Consider the following 18,518-nt stretch of genomic DNA (forward strand, 5'->3'; position numbering starts at 1 on the left):
TCTAGAGGTTTTAGTGGACAACAAGCTCGATACGCATCAATAGCCAGTCAATAAGCACTTATTGAGCACCTACTATGTGGCAGGTACTGTGCCAAGTGCTGAAGATACAAATTACAAATCAATACTGTTCAGTGGCAGCCCTCCAAAAAGATAATGGGGTCTTAAGCTTAAAAAGTGCACCAATTATTAGTGCACTAATGATTAACAAGCACATAATCTCCAAGCTGGGAGAGACCTCAGAAGCCATCTCTTCACCAGCTTCCCCTCAATAACACATCCTCCAGATTGGCTATGATGGGCTTTCAGATTACCTTGGAGGCCATGTTTTTAATGAAACCTCACATTGTTAAATCTGTCTCTTTGCAAGTCCCACTCACTGTCTCTGGTTCTGTTCTGGGGTACCCCTTGGAACCAGCCTGGTGCCTTTTTCTATATGTGACAGTTCTTCAGGTACTATATTGCCAAAAAACCTCTTTGTGCCCCTCCACCGGCCCTGCCCAAGTCACCGCCATTTCATAAAACTCACCCTCAAGTAACATTGTCTCAAGGCATTATATCATCCACATGGCCCTCCTCTGGGTGCCCTTTCTAAAAATGGGGTGGCCAGAGCTGACCCCCATACTGCAGCTGTGGTCTGACATGGGCATGCAGCAGAGTAGGACCATGCCCTCCCTAGTCCTACAGACCATGCCTCTCAATGCTGGCAAAGGTGGCACAAATGTTCTTAACCGCCACGCACAATGTCATTGAAAATGGAGCTTGCAGGCCAATAAAATACCTCAGTCTTTCTCAGATGAGCAGCTGTATCTAGCCATACTTCTCCTTGAAGGCAGAGACTGTCTTGTGCCTTTCTTTGAATTCCCAGGGCTGAGCATAATGCCTTGCACACAGTAGGTACTTAATAAATGTTGATTGACTCTAACTCTAACGTTTGTGAAGCTAATTTTTTGCAATTAAGTATAGGGCTTTACATTTTTATTTCCCACTAAAATTTATCTAATTTGATTTGGATCAATGTTTCTGTCTGTTGAGATCTTTTGCTTTTTTTTCTGATTGCAGAGTTGATTGTTTGAGCCCAAGAGTAAGACTTTACATTGATACCCACTTAATTTTATCTTATTCAATAGGGAATCAGCATGAAATAGTGAAAGCTTTGGAGTCAGAAAGTCTTAGCTGGAATCTCAGTTTTCTTACTACTTATGTGACTTTGAGCAGACCACTAACCCCACTATGAGCCTCAGTTTTCTCATCTACAAAATGAAGGTCACTCCTAAGTTTCCTTCCAGCTCTAGAACGATTCAGCCCAACATTCTGGGATATCTAGATGTTTTACTCTGTTACCCAAAGAGTTAGTCATCCCCCCCAGCCCTGTGTTACTTGCATAAGGAGCCTGTCTCTGCATTTGGCCACTGACAACAATGTTAAACACCACAAGTTCCTGGGACACTCTACTGAAGATCTCCTGCCAATGTTACATCAAACCACTAAAGACTGTCCCTTCTGTTCAGGCATTTAATTAGTCCCAGCTACTCATTGCCTATTTCCCATCTCTCCATGTTGCCCCAGGAAGTCACTTTATCAAATGTTTCACTAAAGTCTAGGTCAACACTATTTCCTAAATACTCTTGGTCTCCCTGTCTAGTAATGTCATCAAAAGAGGTAGTCTACTATGACCAGTTCTTGCTGAAGCCATATTGGCTCCTTGTGATGGCTACTTCCTTTTCTTCACGCCCACTAACCATCCCTTTAATAATGTGCTGCTAACTTCTATCTCCATGACATAGAGGCTGTAGGCTAACCTCCTGCTATCCATTCTCCAGATGTCTCTGATGAGTGTCTCAGCACTCACTTCCAGTGGTTCTCTCAGGCCTGGTGAACTGAACCCATTAAGGGCAGCTAGGAGCCCTCTCCTATCCCCCTACTTATTCTGGGTGTCTGATCCCCATAAGTCACTTGTGTTCTGGCCTTTCCAGTCCAAAGATCATTCTTCCTGGCAGAGAACAGCTAATGGAAATGACAGAACACAGGACAAAGGGGGTCATGGGATTACTGTGCTCTCTCCTGGTCAGTGCATGTCTAAAATAGTATGTTCAGTTTTCAATGGTGCATTTTAGGAAGATTGTTAATAAACTGGGGAACTTGGAGAAAAGGCCAACCAACTAGTTGGTGAGGGGCTTCAAGACCAGGCCCTCCAAGGATCCAGGGAAGGGACCTGGGGAAGGATGCTAAACTTATTCTAATTGCACCCAGAGGACAAAACAAAGAGCCACTGGTGAAAGGGGCAGAGAGGTTAGCCCCTCCCACTACCTGCACAGACAGAAGACCCGGACCCACCCCCACCTTTTGACAGCATCTTCCCCATCTCTAGACTTTCCTTCTGCCTGGGGACAATTATCAGTAACACACACATTCTCTCACAGCACCCCACCCCCACCCCCGGAGTGTACAAAGCCTCTAATGTTTGCAAAATCCTCCCTACTTACAAAGTATTTTTGTCCATCAAATTGGTACCTCAGCCTGGAAGTACTATGAATCAGGAGTTATCCTCTCTCTGTTTTAAAGAAGAGGAAGGTGAAAGTCCAAAGACTTATCTAAGATCACATGAGCAGGAAGGCAGGGGAGAGAACTCAGGCTTTCTGAGCCTCATCCATGACTATAGATCACGTCCCATGTACCTAAGGCTGAGTTTGTCTTGGGGGGTGAAGTATCTGCTTTCTGAGTCCTGGCTTCTCTGTATCAAAGCCTGTTCTCAAGAAAAGTACTAAAGAAAGCATAAACACCGAGACCAAGAATCACAGTCCCTCACCAGAGGGACCCACATTACAAACAAAGATAATGCTGCCCAAGAAACTGGGCCCTAATGGTGGGGTCTGAAGTGTCACTTGTGCACAAAACATGAATAGTAAAAGCTAAGAAGTTCAGAGCTGAGAGGGGCCTAGAACAGGGAATGTCAGGGCTGGGAGGGGCCTTAGAACAGGGAATGTCAGTTGGGGGGTGTGTGGAGAGATTTAGAACATTGAATATCAAAGCTGGGAGGGACCTTTTAGAACATGGAATGTCAGGACTGAGAGGGAACTTCTAGATCATTGATTCCACCATCTCCCTGGTATGGGGAGTAACCACCACAGCCACCACCACCATCATCATTCTCAGACAGGCACTTTCAGCCCGTGACATTGGAGTTTGGGCGGGTAGGGGTAGGGGGGTTCCCTCTCGCCTGTCCAACTCCCCCAGACCCTCAAGGCTAAGCAATGATCTCTAAGCCTGGGGTGGGGGGAGCTCAAAAGCACGGCCTGCTGGGCCTTCCCCACCCCCCCTTCATTGCCTGCTGGACTTTCACTTCTCCTCTGAGCTTCCCCCCCACCCTCCCCTTTTAGCAGATTTGTACCAGCCCTTGGCCAGCATTTACCGAAAATGGGGCTAAATATAGAGCGGCTGAGGGCCTCCTCTCACCCTCCCCGGCCAGTCCCCAGGGTCCCCAGGTCCCTCTTGTTGGGCGCTGATGCTCGGAACCCCAGTAGGCCCCATCCCCATTCCCTGGGGGGTCAGTGCCTTTCTCCTCCCAGCTGGGCCCCTGGGTGCATGAGGGTGAGATGTCACGGGGTCAGGACGGAGATACGGACAGGTGGACACATCAGGATAGGACTTGCAGCTGGGAGAAAGGGTCTCCACTCTCAGATACGTTGACACTGATTAACACTCCCAGACAGGCCTAGATCTGCCCCCTCCTCCTAGAGAAAGTCACACACAAACTCACATAGATACACATAAATGTTGAAGTAAAGATAGACGTGACTGAAATACACTCACACACAATGTTGTGTGGCCATACAAAGTAACTATGGATACACAATCACAAACAGAGAATTGTGAACTCACCTAGACTCATAGTGAGGGGCCATACGTAATCACAAACATCAAAGCCAGCTCACCTCCAAGGAGAGGGCTAGGATTAGGGGTAGATGTGTGGAAGGGGGCCCTTCTGGAAGGCCAAAAGTACATGTTCTAATCCAGTCTATCCCTGACTGGCTGTGTGACCAAAGGCAAGGAACTGCATTACTCCGAGCCTCAGTGAGCTCATCTTTTCAAGGAGAAGGTCTGGATGACCAACTCTGCCATTCACTGTTCTAGGCCCCTCCCCATCCTGACATTCCCTGTTCTCTGGCCTCTCCTATCTCTGACATTCCCTGTTCTCAGGCCTCTCCTAGTCCTGACATTCCCTGTTCTCTGGCCTCTCCTATCTCTGACATTCCTTGTTCTCTGGCCTCTCCTATCTCTGCCATTCCCTGTTCTAGGCCCCTCCCCATCCTGATATTCCCTGTTCTCTGGCCTCTCCTATCTCTGACATTCCCTGTTCTCTGGCCTCTCCTATCTCTGACATTCCTTATTCTCAGGCCTCTCCTATCTCTGACATTCCCTGTTCTAGGCCCCTCCCCATCCTGATATTCCCTGTTCTCTGGCCTCTCCTATCTCTGACATTCCCTGTTCTCTGGCCTCTCCTATCTCTGATATTCCCTGTTCTCAGGCCTCTCCTATCTCTGACATTCCAGGTTCTCAGGCCTCTCCTATCTCTGATATTCCCTGTTCTCAGGCCTCTCCTATCTCTGACATTCCAAGTTCTCAGGCCTCTCCTATCTCTGACATTCCTTGTTCTAGGCCCCTCCTAGTCCTGACATTCCCTGTTCTAGGCCCCTCCCCATCCTGATATTCCCTGTTCTCTGGCCTCTCCTATCTCTGACATTCCCTGTTCTCTGGCCTCTCCTATCTCTGATATTCCCTGTTCTCAGGCCTCTCCTATCTCTGACATTCCAGGTTCTCAGGCCTCTCCTATCTCTGATATTCCCTGTTCTCAGGCCTCTCCTATCTCTGATATTCCCTGTTCTCAGGCCTCTCCTATCTCTGACATTCCAAGTTCTCAGGCCTCTCCTATCTCTGACATCCCCTGTTCTAAGGCCCCTGCCAGCTCTGACGTTCTATATTTCTGTAACTCCACTCAGTCTGTTCCTCATCATGCTTTTCCCTATGCATTCCTTCTTCATCTCCTTTTCTGGGTCCTGGTCAGCTTCCCAAGGGCCCTTTCCTCTTCCCAAACTAGGGACTTCTCCTGGACCCTCTTTTCTTTTCTTGCTATACCCTCTCCCTTGGCAATCTCAGGACTCGAGGACCATCTTCATGCAGATGACATCCAAATCTAATCATCCATCTCCCGTACCCCGCTCCTCATCAGTTGCCTGAATGTACCTTCCAGTGGGAAATCTCCAATTCATCAAGTCTGAAAGAGAACTGTCATCTTCCCCCAGCTTAGCTGGGCCTTGCTGAAAGCTTCCCTGTTTCAGCTGAGGGTAGCTCCATAGTCCCACTGAGCTGGGTTCATAACCTCACCCTTGCCACTTGGCTATCCCATCAGCCACCAAGTCTGCTTGCTCTTGGCCCACATCTCTCTGCCCTCCTCTCCCTTTTCCCATTTAGCACACTTGTCTGGACCCTCTTGCCTAGACTACTGCAGCAATCTCCTGACGATCTTCTCTCCCAGCTTCCACTTTCCCAACCAGCCCTGTAAGTCCCCAAATAATCATCCTGAGGCCCAGATCTCACCATGACACTCTCAGAGAGAGGAAGTCTCTCACCTCCTCAACCTTCCACATACTGGTTTGCACCCACCTTGGCAGTCATCCTTCTTTCCAGTCCCACCTGTCCTGAATTCTCCAGGCTGGCTGCTTATTCCTTGAACTGCCCTTTCCCTGAAATGTGAACCGTCCTCCCCTCGGTTCCTTCCCTACAGGCTCCATTGTGCGGTCACCCCTTCCACGAGGGAATCCTTTCCTGGTCTACTCCTTACATACCCCCATATACACACACACTCACAATCATGCTGAGCATTCTCTCAATCAACTAACAATCTCTCCCTCCTCCAATTACACATATCTGTGCAAATATCACACTCCATTCCCCCAGGAGAGAAGCCCTGCAGGTAGGCAAGGTTTCATTTTTTAGCTTTATATCTGCAGAGTAGAAGCCTAATAGATGTTTCTTGAATTAGATCACATGGACAGGGTCTCATAGTGGAAATGGCATTTTTAAAATAAGGGGAGGGGGAAAAGATGAAGAAAGGATATGCAATCTGAAAGCCCAGATCTCAGGGCTGACCAGGATATCAACATGGGCTTAGCAGGATCTATGGAAACTTATTCTAACCTCTCTAACCTCAATTTCCTCACATTTAAGATGAGGGGGTTGAACCAATTGTTCTTGAAGACACTTTCCAGCTCTGACATTCCCTGTTCTAAGGGTCCTCCCAGGCCTGACATTCTCTGTTCTAAGGGTCCTCCCAGCCCTGACATCCCTTTTTCTAAGGGCCCTCCCAGCTCTGATATTATATGACAGATCAACTTGTTTCAAACAGTCCTCATTCTCTTCCTCTCCCCCATACCCAAATCCACTCCTTTCCCCTAATTTTCCTATTTCTCCAGCCTTCCTTTGAGTCTTCCAGGTTTGTGGTCTCAGAGTTACCCTCCCCCCAAATATCCAGTCAGTTGAAGATCTCATCATTTCTAACTCCTCAGCATGATCTATGTTCACCCCCTTCCCTCTGCCTGCGTGCAGGCCCTCATCCCCTCTGCTGGACAAGTGCAACAGAGCTGCCCAACTTGTTTCTCCTCTCTCCTCCTCATTCTCCTCTTCACTACAAAAGCCATCTTATTTAAGCTCAGGGCTGATCAGGTCAATAGATTCCCACAGCTTCCTAGTATGTCCAACTGTCCAGCCTTTCCAGTCTCGCTAGCCTGGTGACACCCTGGCTCTCTGGCTTCACCTCTGATAGGACCCTGAAGTCCTAGGATACACCTGTGCCTTCTCACTAGTGGGCCCCAGACCTGGAGTGGGCCTTCCTTCAGGACATGTAGCTCAAGCCATACTCTCCAGAAAGCCTTTCCTGATCCTCGGGCTGCTCGGGTCCTCTTTCCCAAAACTGTCTTTCATTTATTTTGCATTTTATCTGCACATGATGTCTCCTCCAATAGGATGTCTGCTCCTTGAACGGCAGCATTTATACAATGCCTTTGGTTGAGCCAGAAAGTGTGCTAAGCGTTCTACAAATATTGTCTCCTTCGATCCATACAACAGCCTTGCAACATAGGGGCTATTCCTATACCCTTTTTACAGTTAAGGAAGCTGAGGCAGACAGAGGTTAAGAAGACTTTCCCAAGGTCACACGGCTGGTAAGTGTCTAAGGCCACTTCTGTACTTATAGCTCCCTAACTACAAGTCTGTGCCTTATGGATTGAAATGTTCTAAGGTGCCTTTTGATTTGGACATTTTATGGTCTACATTTTAAGGTCCCTCCCAGCTCTCAAATTACATGTTCTAGAGTCCTTTCCCTCCCAACTTTGACATTCTGGTATCTAAGGCCCTTCCAACTCTGACATCCTGGGTTCTAAGGGTCCTTCCAGTTCTGACATTCTGGGTTCTAAGGCTCCTTCCAGCTCTGATATCCTAGGTTCAAAGGTTCCTTGCAGCTCTGATATTCTGGGTTCTAAAGCTCTTTGCAGGTCTGACATTCTGGGTTCTAAGGCTCCTTGAAGCTCTGACATTCTGAGTTCTAAGACCCTTCCAGTTCTGACATTCTGGGTTGTAAGACTCCTTGCAGCTCTGGCATTCTGGGTTCTTAGGCTCCTTGCAGCTCTGACATTCTGGGTTCTAAAGCTCCTTCTAGCTCTGACATTCTAGTTTGTAAGGCTCCTTGAAGCTCTAACATTCTGAGTTCTAAGACCCTTCAAATTCTGACATTCTAGGTTCTCTAGCTACTTCCAAATCCATCATTCTAAATTCTTAGGGTCTTATTAACTCTGGTTTTCTATAAATTAAGGGCCTTTCCAATTCCAATATTCTACATTCTAAGGTCTCATCTAGCTGTGACATTCTGCAAAAAAGGCAATTCATCCATTCACACCGAGACATGAAGATTCAGATACACAAGCCCAGGGGACCTCAAGTGCTGTCCCTCACTGTTCACCACCCCCCTAGTCTTCATTCTGCCACCTTGGAAGGGTACCTTCTGTCTCAAACTGAGGGTGAGGGGAGAGAGGCAGAGAAAGAAAGAGAGGTGAGAGTACTACAAGAGCTTTAATTAAGGGGGAGCTTCTTCTGCCCCAAGAAATCAGAGATACAAGAGCGACAGAGTCAGGGAGAGAGAGGAGACAGGACAAGGAGAGGAAGGCTCTCCAGGATATAGAATGGGAGGCTAGAGAGAGGAGTGGATAGAGAGGGGAGGGAAGCTGGGATGCGGAAAGCTGTAGAGAAAGATGTGGGCCTGGCGGGGGAATACATGGAGAAAGAGTGGTATCCTTAAAGAGAGATGCTGGAGGGTGGGGAGAGGGGAAAGACAGAAAGATAAACAGAGACAGAGATGGGAGAAAAGGGGACGCACAGACAGGCATGGGGTGGGGAGCAGAAGCAGCCAATGAGACACCCACTGAGCCTAGAGAACAGGGGGAAAGATGGGAGAAAGGGACAGGGAGATGGAGCTGGGAATGGGAGGAGAGAGGCCATGGTGGAAATTGGGAGAAAGGAGAGCAAATGGAGGTTCTCCCCCTCCAAAAGGGTTAATCCTGCCCTTACCTGGAGCCCCCATGCCGGAGTGCACCACGCTGCCCCGGCTGGGGGCGGAGGTAGACAGGAGCCAGGCTGGGTTGGGGGAACAACTGTGTCATCTCTCCGCCCCCTCCCCAGGTCCCAGGCCCTCCCCACAACCAACCCCAGGACAGGAAGTCACCCAGAGAGGAAACCACAGGGGCAGGACCGCCCTCTGGGGAGGGAAACTACCCCCCCACCAGCACACAAACACACCCAATGAGACCAGACTCAGCCCAGCCTGAGGGGCCCAGAGCCAGGTTATCACAACCCCTCCCTTTTCAGCTGGAACGCCAAGCCTGGGAGGAGGAAGACCTCCAGTCCAAACACTGTCCCCATCTTTCCACGGGAAAGTCAGGTCACATGCCCTCCAGAGGCCTCAGTTTCTCCAACTGTAAAAAGAGAGGGGTAGACTGCATGTCCTCTAAGGTCCTTTCCAGCTCTGACCTTCTTGGTTCTAAGGCCTTGACATTCCACCTTCTAAGATCCCTCCCAGCTCTGATGTTCTGTGCTCCAAGGGCAAAGCACTTCCTGCTTGGCCATTCATTGTTCTGATATTGTATTGGACTAAGACTCATTGTGTTACCCAGGACAAGTTCTTACTTTTCTCCAGTTTTCCCATCTGTAAACAAGGCTATTATGGTGGATACAGAGCTACCCTCAAGGTGAAGGAGAGTTGGGTTCAAGTCCTATCACACCTGACGGATGAGACCCTGGACAAGTTATTTATCTTTTCGGGTCCCCTCAGCAACTTGCTGAGCAAGTGTTCAGCTGCCTTGGGAAAGAGTACTCCTTAAGGAGTTCTCTGCATTAAAAAAAAATAAAGCCAAGTCTAGGTCAAAAAGGAGGATGGAGTGGACACTGAACTTAAACATGTGTAGTGGTCTCTTGGACCTGGGCCGGGGTGGGGGGTGGGGAGGGCAGGGTGGAATGCATATCTGGAAGCTGGATGTCTGCCTGTCTGCACCGGAAACAAGGGCGTCTCGTGTGGGGGTGTGTGTGTGTGTGTGTGTGTGTGTGTGTGTGTGTGTGTGTGTGTGTGTGTGTGTGTGTGGTATGACTGTGTGTATATGTGTGGGGGGAGTGGGGGGTATGTATGTAAGTGTATATGTGTGTAGGAGAATGGGGAAGAGTCCTGCACTTCCTGGTATAGCCCACCAGAGGGCGACCACCACCCGTTGGTGCCCAGCCAGCCAGACCCTGCAGAGCTCCGCTCTTCACCTCCTGCTTTCCATACACACCCAGGCAGACACAATCACTCTCCCTCCTGGAAACCAGTGAGGAGGGGGTAGGGAGAGAGGTCTGTGGGGGTCACCAGAAGCCTGGCTCCCTAGGAGGAAGCACACACCTGGAAAGGAAGCTTTGCTAGCTTGTGTGGCTTCTATGGTCTGGGCTAATCTCCTGTGACTGGCCAAGCGTGTATCCTCCAACACAGAGTTCAAGGACCAGCTCTGCCCCTGACTCATTGCATGACCTTAGATAAGTCCCTTCATGGAACCTCAGTTACCTCATACATAAAAAAGAAGGGACAGGACTTTGAAAAGGAAGATATAAAAGCTCAGACATTCTGAGATCTAAGGCCCCTCCCAGCTCTGACATTCCCTGTTCTAAGGCCCCTCTCAGCTCTGACATTTCCTGTTCTAAGGCCCCTCTCAGCTCTGACATTCCCTGTTCTAAGGCCCCTCCCAGCTCTGACATTCCCTGTTCTAAGGCCCCTCTCAGATCTGACATTTCCTGTTCTAAGGCCCCTCTCAGTTCTGACATTCCCTGTTCCAAGGGCCCTTCCAGCTCTGACATTCCCTGTTCTAATGTCCTCCCAGCTCTGATATTCCCTATTCTAAGACCTCCCCTTTCTGGCTCTGATGCTCTGTATTCTTGATGCCTCTTCTAGCTGTGGCCTCTATATTCTATAGTCTGTAGAATGAGGGGGTGGGGCCAGATGATTCTTAAAGTTCCTTCCAGACCTAAATCTGTGTCCAGATGATTCACGGAGTGACTTTAGGTGAAGTCACTTCCCTCCAGAACCTTGCTCCCAGGCACAGAGGTGACAGTAAATGGGATGTGCAGGACTTGAATGCAGCTCCTGACTCCAAATCCATCTCTTTCCACTGGAGCCCACTAGCTGTGTCTCTAAGCCAGACCTCAGGCTCTGCTCAATCACCAAATTCTCCAGCCAGGCTCTTCCTTTGCTGGGCCCCTCCAGCATTCGTATCTCTTTCTTATTGGTTCTCTCCCATTCCATTGGGCATTGGAGTTCTTGGACCTCGCACTGCTCAGCCTACAGCTGCGTACTCTCCTACCCTGAAATGTTCCCTCACCCTTCTCAGACGAAGGAAGCCAAAGGCAAAGCCGGTGGTGGGACTGATAGAGACACCAACGGTGGGGAGAGTTAGGAATAGAATGGAAAGATGGAGAGGAGACTAAGCCCAGAAAGAAATGGAACGTGGGGACGCTGGACAGCTCCTTCCTATTTAAGAGGGGGAGACGAGAATGTGCAGAGTGGGATAGGGGAAGGAATGGAGAAATGGAATAGAGAGGAGAGGACAGAGGAAGGGATGCTGGGTGAGGAGGGCCAACAAGGCAGTACAGGACTGGGGAGAAAGGGATGGAAGGAACCTCGCAGAGGGTGGCCAAGGTGGAGGCCTGAGGAGGAGAGTCCCCGGAAGGGTGGGATGGAGAGGAAGAAATGGGCTATGACGCTGAGAGAGACAGAGAGGGCGTTGGGGAGCAGTGGGGAGCCCCGAGGGGCGTGGGGGCCAGGCGATGGGGGAGGCCAGGCCGGGCTCAGGGCTGAGCGGTAATTAAAGGAGACGGCTGGGGCTCCCCAGGGCCGGCGGGGCCGGTAACTGACACGCGGGCTCCATTGCTTCGCTCATATTTCTCGCCGGATCGATACGTTTGACTCCCGACAAGACAATAATCGCTTGTACGCGGCCGGCGAGTCGATCAAATACATTATTAGAGCTGGGTCCCCCGGGGCCTGGGCGGGGGGTTGGGGGGCGGGGGAGCCGCCAGCCGCGGGGGACGGCCAGAGTACCATTCCTCTCCCGCTGGGAGTCCTCCCCCTCAGCGCCCCCAAGCCACGATCCCAAGGTTCCCTATGGACTGTGAGGGTAAACCCCCGGGCACAAGGCCTCTCTCCATCTCTCCAGCCTTCCCCGAAACTGGATCTCTGGTTTGGGGGTCACTGACGGCCTCTTCAGCCTCTTTTCTCACTGGCTCCCCAGCCGGAGGTCCGTCTCCCGTCTCCTCACAATGGTCTCCGGGGCTTGCTCATGCTCTCTCTCTCTCTCTCTCTCTCTCTCTCTCTCTCTCTCTCTCTCTCTCTCTCTCTCTCTCTCTCTCTCTCTCTCTCCCTCCCTCCCCCCCTCCCTCCCTTTCTCTCCCTCTGCACCATGTCCAAGACCATAGATAGCTCCCCCTTTCTCCAGTCTATCCCAGTTATTTCTCTCCATCTCTCCAGTCTCTCCCTCTGATGATTTCTCCATGCTCAGGAGCTCTCTAACCTCCTTCCCTGTCACACTATTTCTTGGACTCGGGGTTTCATTACGCTTCTCCAGACTCTTCCCTGCCCCCAGTCTCCTGAACTGAGTCTTCATTCGTCCAGGTTACTGTCTCTGACAATCTCAGCAGCTCTGGGACTCTCTCCAGCCTTCCCATTCCTATCACCAACTCCCAGGCTTTGCTTCTGTCCATGTTTCTCCAGCCTGCTCTCCCCACACCTCCAATCTTCTAGTCTCTAAGTCTCCCTCAGTTTCTGGAGGGATATCCTTCTCCTCCACCCCACCCCAGCATGGACTCTTCATCTTTCTCTGCTTTTCCAGGATCCTTCCCTCCAATGGTTTCCCCAGCTCTGGGTTCCTCTTCCTCTCTCTCCAGCCTCCCCACTATAGTCTCTCTACTACGGATTCTTCCCCCAATACTCTCTCTAGGCCCTAGGTGTCTCTGTCTGTCTATCTCTGTGTCTGTCTGTGTGTGTGTCTGCCTGTCTCTGTCTCTGTGTGTCTCTCTTTGTCTCTCGCTCTGTTTCTCTCTCTCTATCTCTCTCCATCTGTTTCTCTTTCTCTCTCTGTCTCTCTCTGTCTCTGACTCTGTCTCTCTCTCTCTGCCTTTATTCCAAAGGATAAAGGAAGAGAGTGTTGTGCAGTGCCCTGGATCTAAAACCAGAGTTAGTATCCTCATTTCTTCCATTAGTTAGCTGTGAGACTTCAGAGATTTCATCTCTCCTTTCTGAGCCTTAGCATCTTGAGAGAGTGACTGGTAGTCAGGAAGTCTGGTGTTTTAATCTCAGTTCAGAACACTAGCAATGTAACTTAGGGCAAATCATTTAACTTCCTCCAGTCTCAGTTTCTTCCTGTGTAAAACGGGGATAATAACATACATGTAGCATTGACCTCTGAGGTGCCCTAAGAAACTCTAAGGAGAGAAGACAATGTCAAGCATATGCTTCCTCATCTTGGGACTTCCCTATACTATTGAAACCATAAGTGGAGTCCCTACCTATATGTAACTCCCAAGGCTCATAGACCTGGAGTTGTATGGAACCTCAGAGTCCATAACCTCCAGCCCCTTTACTTTAAGCAATAAGGAAACCAATGCTTGGAGAGGATGTATCCAAGGTCACATGGGTCAGAAGAGGGAGAATTGTGAAAATAGAAGTAGAAGAACAAGAACAAGAAAAGAAAGAATGAAATAAAGAAACAGGAGAAAAAGATGGAGGAGGAGGAGGATTTGAACCAGGACCTTAGATTCTACATTTAACACTTTCCACCATGCAAAAAACAGTGCATTTAAATTGATGTCTATAGCATTTTACAAACCTTAGTGTGCTATATAAATGGCAGTTGCTATTCTCCATTGACTTCCCCATCTGTAAAATAAGGGAGTTAAAAATGATCCTCCTTCCTAGCTCCCAGTTTTGTGGCTAGGGTCTACTCAGAGTGAACCAGCAGGGACCCTGAGGTTCCACTACACAGCTTCTCTCTTCTCTACCTGACCAGAATGCATGAAGGAGTAAAGCTTCTTGGGGTGGAGGGGACAGCAACTCAGCCCCCCACCCTCAACCTGCTCTTGTAGTCTGGAGTCAGCTCCCTCCTCCAGAGGTCCTGAGTGGATCATGGAGTCCACTAAGTGGTTCTGAGGATATCTTCATACCCTCAACTTCTGAAGTCTTATAGTCTGAAACATCTTAGAATTCCCCTGGGGCAAATGGCATCAGAAAGGGCCAGAGACATAAGAAAAGGACACCAGAAGAACCTCTCTGATTCAGTGCTTGGGGGTGAGGAAGGGCCTCAGTGACAGTTTCAGAGAGACAAGAAGAAAACCATCCTCAAAAAAAGATCAAGATGTGGCCCTGAATGTCTGGATTTCCCTTCCTCTCTATACCACTTACCAGCTGAATGACCTAGGGCACATCCCTTCCCTTCTCTCTACCTCAGTTTCCTCAACCATAAAAAACAGGATAATAATACCTGTTCTGTGATGGATGCACATTATAAACCACAAAGTCTTAACAATAAGAAGTAAACTCAGCCTGGAGTAACTGTGATTATTTCTCTTGGCTCTTCTCCTACACCTCCAACTGATTCTTCTTTATATGCTTTGTTGGATCATCACCCTACTCCTGCCCACTAATTGTGGGCACCTGCTGAGGCTCGGTCCTGAGACCTCTTGGCTTCTCTCTAACCTGTATCCTTTAGTGAACTCACTAGCTCCCAAGGATTCCTCAAGTCAGGTGACTCCCAGCTCCCACACCACCAACTAGCTGCTGGACAGCTCCACTTGGGTGTCCCACAAATCCCCCAAACTCAACATATTCAAAATAGAACTCACTCTTTCCCCCATTTGTCCTCAAAACTTCCCCATTTTTGTTGATGGCTTGGTCATATGTCTAATCACTCAGGCCTATAACTGAAAACTCATCTTTGATTTTCACTTCCCGTATCCAACCAGTTGTGAAATCTTATCCATTCCGCCTCCATGACATATCTCAAGTTTGTCCTCTTCTCTTTATCCACAGGCACCACTTGACTTCAGGGCATTATCACCTTTTACCTGAACTATGGTCTCCTAGTTTATCTCCCTATCTCCAGTTTCTCCTCTTTTCAGGCCAGTCTCCACACACTCACTGAATAGATAGTCCTAAAACCCAGGTGTGGACATGTTGATTCCTTAGACAAAAACCTTTAGTGGATTCCTCTTTCCTTGAAGATCAAAGACAATCTGCTCAGCCTCAAAGTTAAAGCTCTCCACAGTCTGGCTCCAGCTACTGTTCCTGTCTCGCTTCACATGTCTCCCTTTTAACAATGCCCCTGGCGCTCATCTTGGCTGGCCCACATCTGGAATGCACCTCCTAGAATTCCTAGCTTCCTCCAAAGCATGGAGTCACATCAGGTGTCACATCTTACACAAGGTCTTTCCTGATCCCACCCCTGTCGGTCACCACACTTTCCCTCTTGAAACTACTTTGTATGTATTTACAGATACTGTAAAATACTGTACTCTATTTACTGACAATATCACAGACATAGACTTGAAAGGGATTTAAGAGGGCATATAATCCAACCCCCTCAATCCACAAATAAGGAAACTGAGGCAGAGAGAGGTTAAGTAGATTGTACAGGGTCACACAGAGAGTTAATGGCAGAGCACACATTGGAACTGTCTTCATGACTCTATATTTCTTTCGAAAGAACTGCCTCCTGTATTTATCTGTGTATACATTATAACACTTATCACTAGCATTTATATAGTTCCCACAATGTATCAGATACTATGCTCAGCATTTTACAAATATGATCTCATTTTATCCTCACAATGCTGGGAAGTTGTGGCAATTATTATCCCCATTTTATAGGCGAGGAAACTGAGGTAGGCAAAGATTAAATGACTTGGCCAGGGTCACACAGCTAGTAAGTATCTGAGGCCACATTTGAACTCAGGTCTTCCTGATTCCAGGCTTAGCACCCTTTGCATTATGGAGCCCCCTAGCTGCCTCTGTTGTCCCCACTTCCCAAAAGAATATAAGTTTGTCGGGGCAGAAGTGTTTCTTGGTCTCATAGTGACTGGCATACAGTAGGTGTTTGTAGGAGCTCACTGTGGATAGATCTTGTTATCTAAGAATTTCTAAAAATTCCCCTGTTAAACAAGAGACCATCTCTTTACCGCCTCATAGGGGAATCCTAGACTATCAGAGTTGGGGTGGAAAACTACCTTCCAGTCCTGGTCTTGTGATGACATTGCCAGGTGACCTTGGGTCTCTGGGAGTCTCTGAATTGTCTCTTTAGACTAAATATCAGAGCTCAAAGGGCTTTTGAAGATCATTTTGTCCAACTTCCCAAATTTTTGGATGGGGAAAGTGAGGCAAAAAACAGGTGAGTGACATTTCTGGGGTCACATAGCGGGTATCTAATCCCAGGGATGAAAGGTAACATGATGCCTCGGGAGAAGTAGGGAATTCAGAGTCAGAGGAGCTGTTTCAATCTTACTTAATCAATCACCATATTACAGGCCCCTTCTTTTACCTTCAGTTTTCTTATCTGTGAAATCTGGGGTGGGCCAGATGGCAGTCCAGGTTCCTACTAGCTCCACATCTATGACCTAAGTCTATGACTAAGATGCAATGTGGCAGAGTGGAAAAGGGGATGAATTTAGAACTATGGAAGCTGAGTAAAAACCCTATCTATGCTACCTGTGTGACTTTGGACAAGTCACTGACTGCTGGGCCTCTGCTTCCTTATCTGTAAATGGGGGATTGGACCATGCCCTCTGAGGTTCCCTTCTGGCCTTAAATCTAAGATTCTAAAGGAGTCACTTGCTAATATTACTGTGTGAACTCTAGCAAAGTACAGGCCCTCTCTAGGCCTCAGTCCACTCATCTTTCAAATGAGAGAATTTCACTTGCTGACAGAAAGATAATAGACTTAGGGTACAGGCTGAGACATCTGTTTTGGGGACATGTCCAACTCGGCATGTTTATTACAAATTTATTTTCCAGTGGTATGGAAACAAAATAGATTCTGTTAATTAGAAAAATAAAATTAGAAAAAATAAAATGATGAAATGAGGGAGTGGGACTCCATGGCCCCCCAGATCCTCCTTTTGGCTCCAGACATGATTTTGTGTGATCCTGTGAGCATGGGGCAGATGGGGATGGGTCTGGGAAAGACAGAGAATAAGCCCTCCTCCCTCCCAGTGAGCCAAAGCTGAGGAGGAAGACTGAGACCAGCCTTCTAAGGTGAAGTGGGGGCAGGATTCCATCCACTATAGGGAGTCAGGGAGAATTTCTAATCAGGGGATGAGGCCTGAGTCAGGCAGCAAGCAAAGGAATATGAGGACTCCAGGTGGGAAGGAATGGAGGAGCAGACACCAGTGGCTACAGAGGCCATGGAGGAAGGTGGACATGTGGCTGGTGATGAGAAATATCAGTGCCATGATATGAGGCAGGAGATGGGGATGATAGAAGGAGGTCAAGACAGAGATAACCACTGTATGTGCGCACGCACACACACGCACACACACACACACACACACACACACACACACACACACACACACACACACACACACACACACACACTGATCTTAGAAATCCCAGGCTTTTAGACTGAATAATACCCCAGAATGTAAAAATCACACTCCTAGGAAAGATGACATTTCAGCACCTTGGTCAGAGGTGCCTGGCTCCCTTTGCATAGAGTCCCCTTAGAGAGACTTCCAGGACATAGACCACAAGGGAGTAGAGAGGCTGCCCAAGGTGAGAAGAACCCTCACAGAACACTGGACTTAGCACTCTGAAGGTTCTGGACATGGTGGAAGTACCAGTGTGAGAAAAGCTCTGACCCAGGAGGCAGGAAACCTTCCAGTCCTGGCTGAAACTCTGGGCAGGTCCCTCAGCCCAGAAGGACTGTCTGGTGTTAAGGCATAGAATAAGAGAACATCAGAGGTAGAGGGCCCTTAGAACAGAGAAGGTTAGAGCTGGGAGGGCCTTAGAACATGAAGAGTCAGGGCCAGGAGGAGCATTAGGCCAAGTCTAGCCCCTCATTTGATAGACCAGGCCCCTGAAGCCCAAAGAGGGCAGATGTTTGTCCAAGGTCACACAGTGGGTTCTGGCAGGCTCAGAACCAGAATCCAGGTGTCCTCTCAATCCAGAGGTCTCTTTAGCATAGAGATAAGGCCATGGCTATAGGAGTGGGGAGAATGCATAGTTATAGCTGAGATACAGGGATGGGGGGGTAGCGCTAAGGGGATGTGAACAGCCAGGGCAGGAAAGACAAAAAACAGGGTTTCAGGGCACAAAGAATGGGAGACAGAGAGGAGGAATGGTCTCAGGGCCATGGATATGAGAATGGGCAAAGGATAACAGTGTAGGAGTGTCCCAGCACCAGCTATAGAAACATCACCTCCATTTCCCTCCTGAGCTCTCGTCTCCCTACCACTCTCTCCATCCCCCCTCTTTTCCAAACCACCCTCCTAGTCCCCAAGAGTTCCTCCTTGATGGCCCTACTGGTTTTTTCTCAGGGACCCTGCAAGTTGGGAAAGGGGAGAAGGGAGTCAAAAGCACATTTATTAAGTGTCTACTGTGTGCACAGTATTGGGGACCAGAAAGAAAAGGGAAAACATAGCCCCTGCCTTCAAGGATCTCAGTCTAACTGGGAAAGAACATGCAACAAACTATAGAAAAGTGGTAGGGGGAATGGGAAAGGCCCCTCGAAGACAGTGGGATTTTACCTGAGACATGCAGGAAGCCAGGGAATCCAGATGACAGCCCCAGGGCCCTGGAGGAGGAAGACAGGTAACAAATACAGCTGATTTTGGGATAGGGGCACAATGGGAGAGCTGAGGACCTTAGAAACCCAAGTAGAGTCATAGGGTCATAGATTTAAAGCTGG

At 48.7% G+C, this 18,518-nt stretch overlaps 1 protein-coding gene across 4 annotated transcripts in view; it reads right to left on the reverse strand.

The window, feature by feature from the left end:
* Positions 1 to 18,518, reverse strand: part of POU2F2 (POU class 2 homeobox 2) — a 62,155-nt gene that overhangs the window by 17,288 nt on the left and 26,349 nt on the right. For 2 of the 4 annotated variants that reach the window (XM_072607885.1, XM_072607889.1), the window contains exon 1: positions 8,617 to 8,742. The exons of 1 other annotated variant lie outside the window; for it this stretch is intronic. In XM_072607885.1, the coding sequence (XP_072463986.1) occupies positions 8,617 to 8,629 (13 nt within the window). In that variant the 5' untranslated portion in view covers positions 8,630 to 8,742. Of the gene's footprint in view, positions 1 to 8,616; positions 8,743 to 18,518 lie in introns of those variants that run through there. One more of the 4 variants, XM_072607888.1, reaches the window with a different exon arrangement.

The sequence above is a fragment of the Notamacropus eugenii genome, chromosome 5, assembly GCF_028372415.1.
Source record: "Notamacropus eugenii isolate mMacEug1 chromosome 5, mMacEug1.pri_v2, whole genome shotgun sequence".
Lineage (NCBI taxonomy): Eukaryota > Metazoa > Chordata > Mammalia > Diprotodontia > Macropodidae > Notamacropus > Notamacropus eugenii.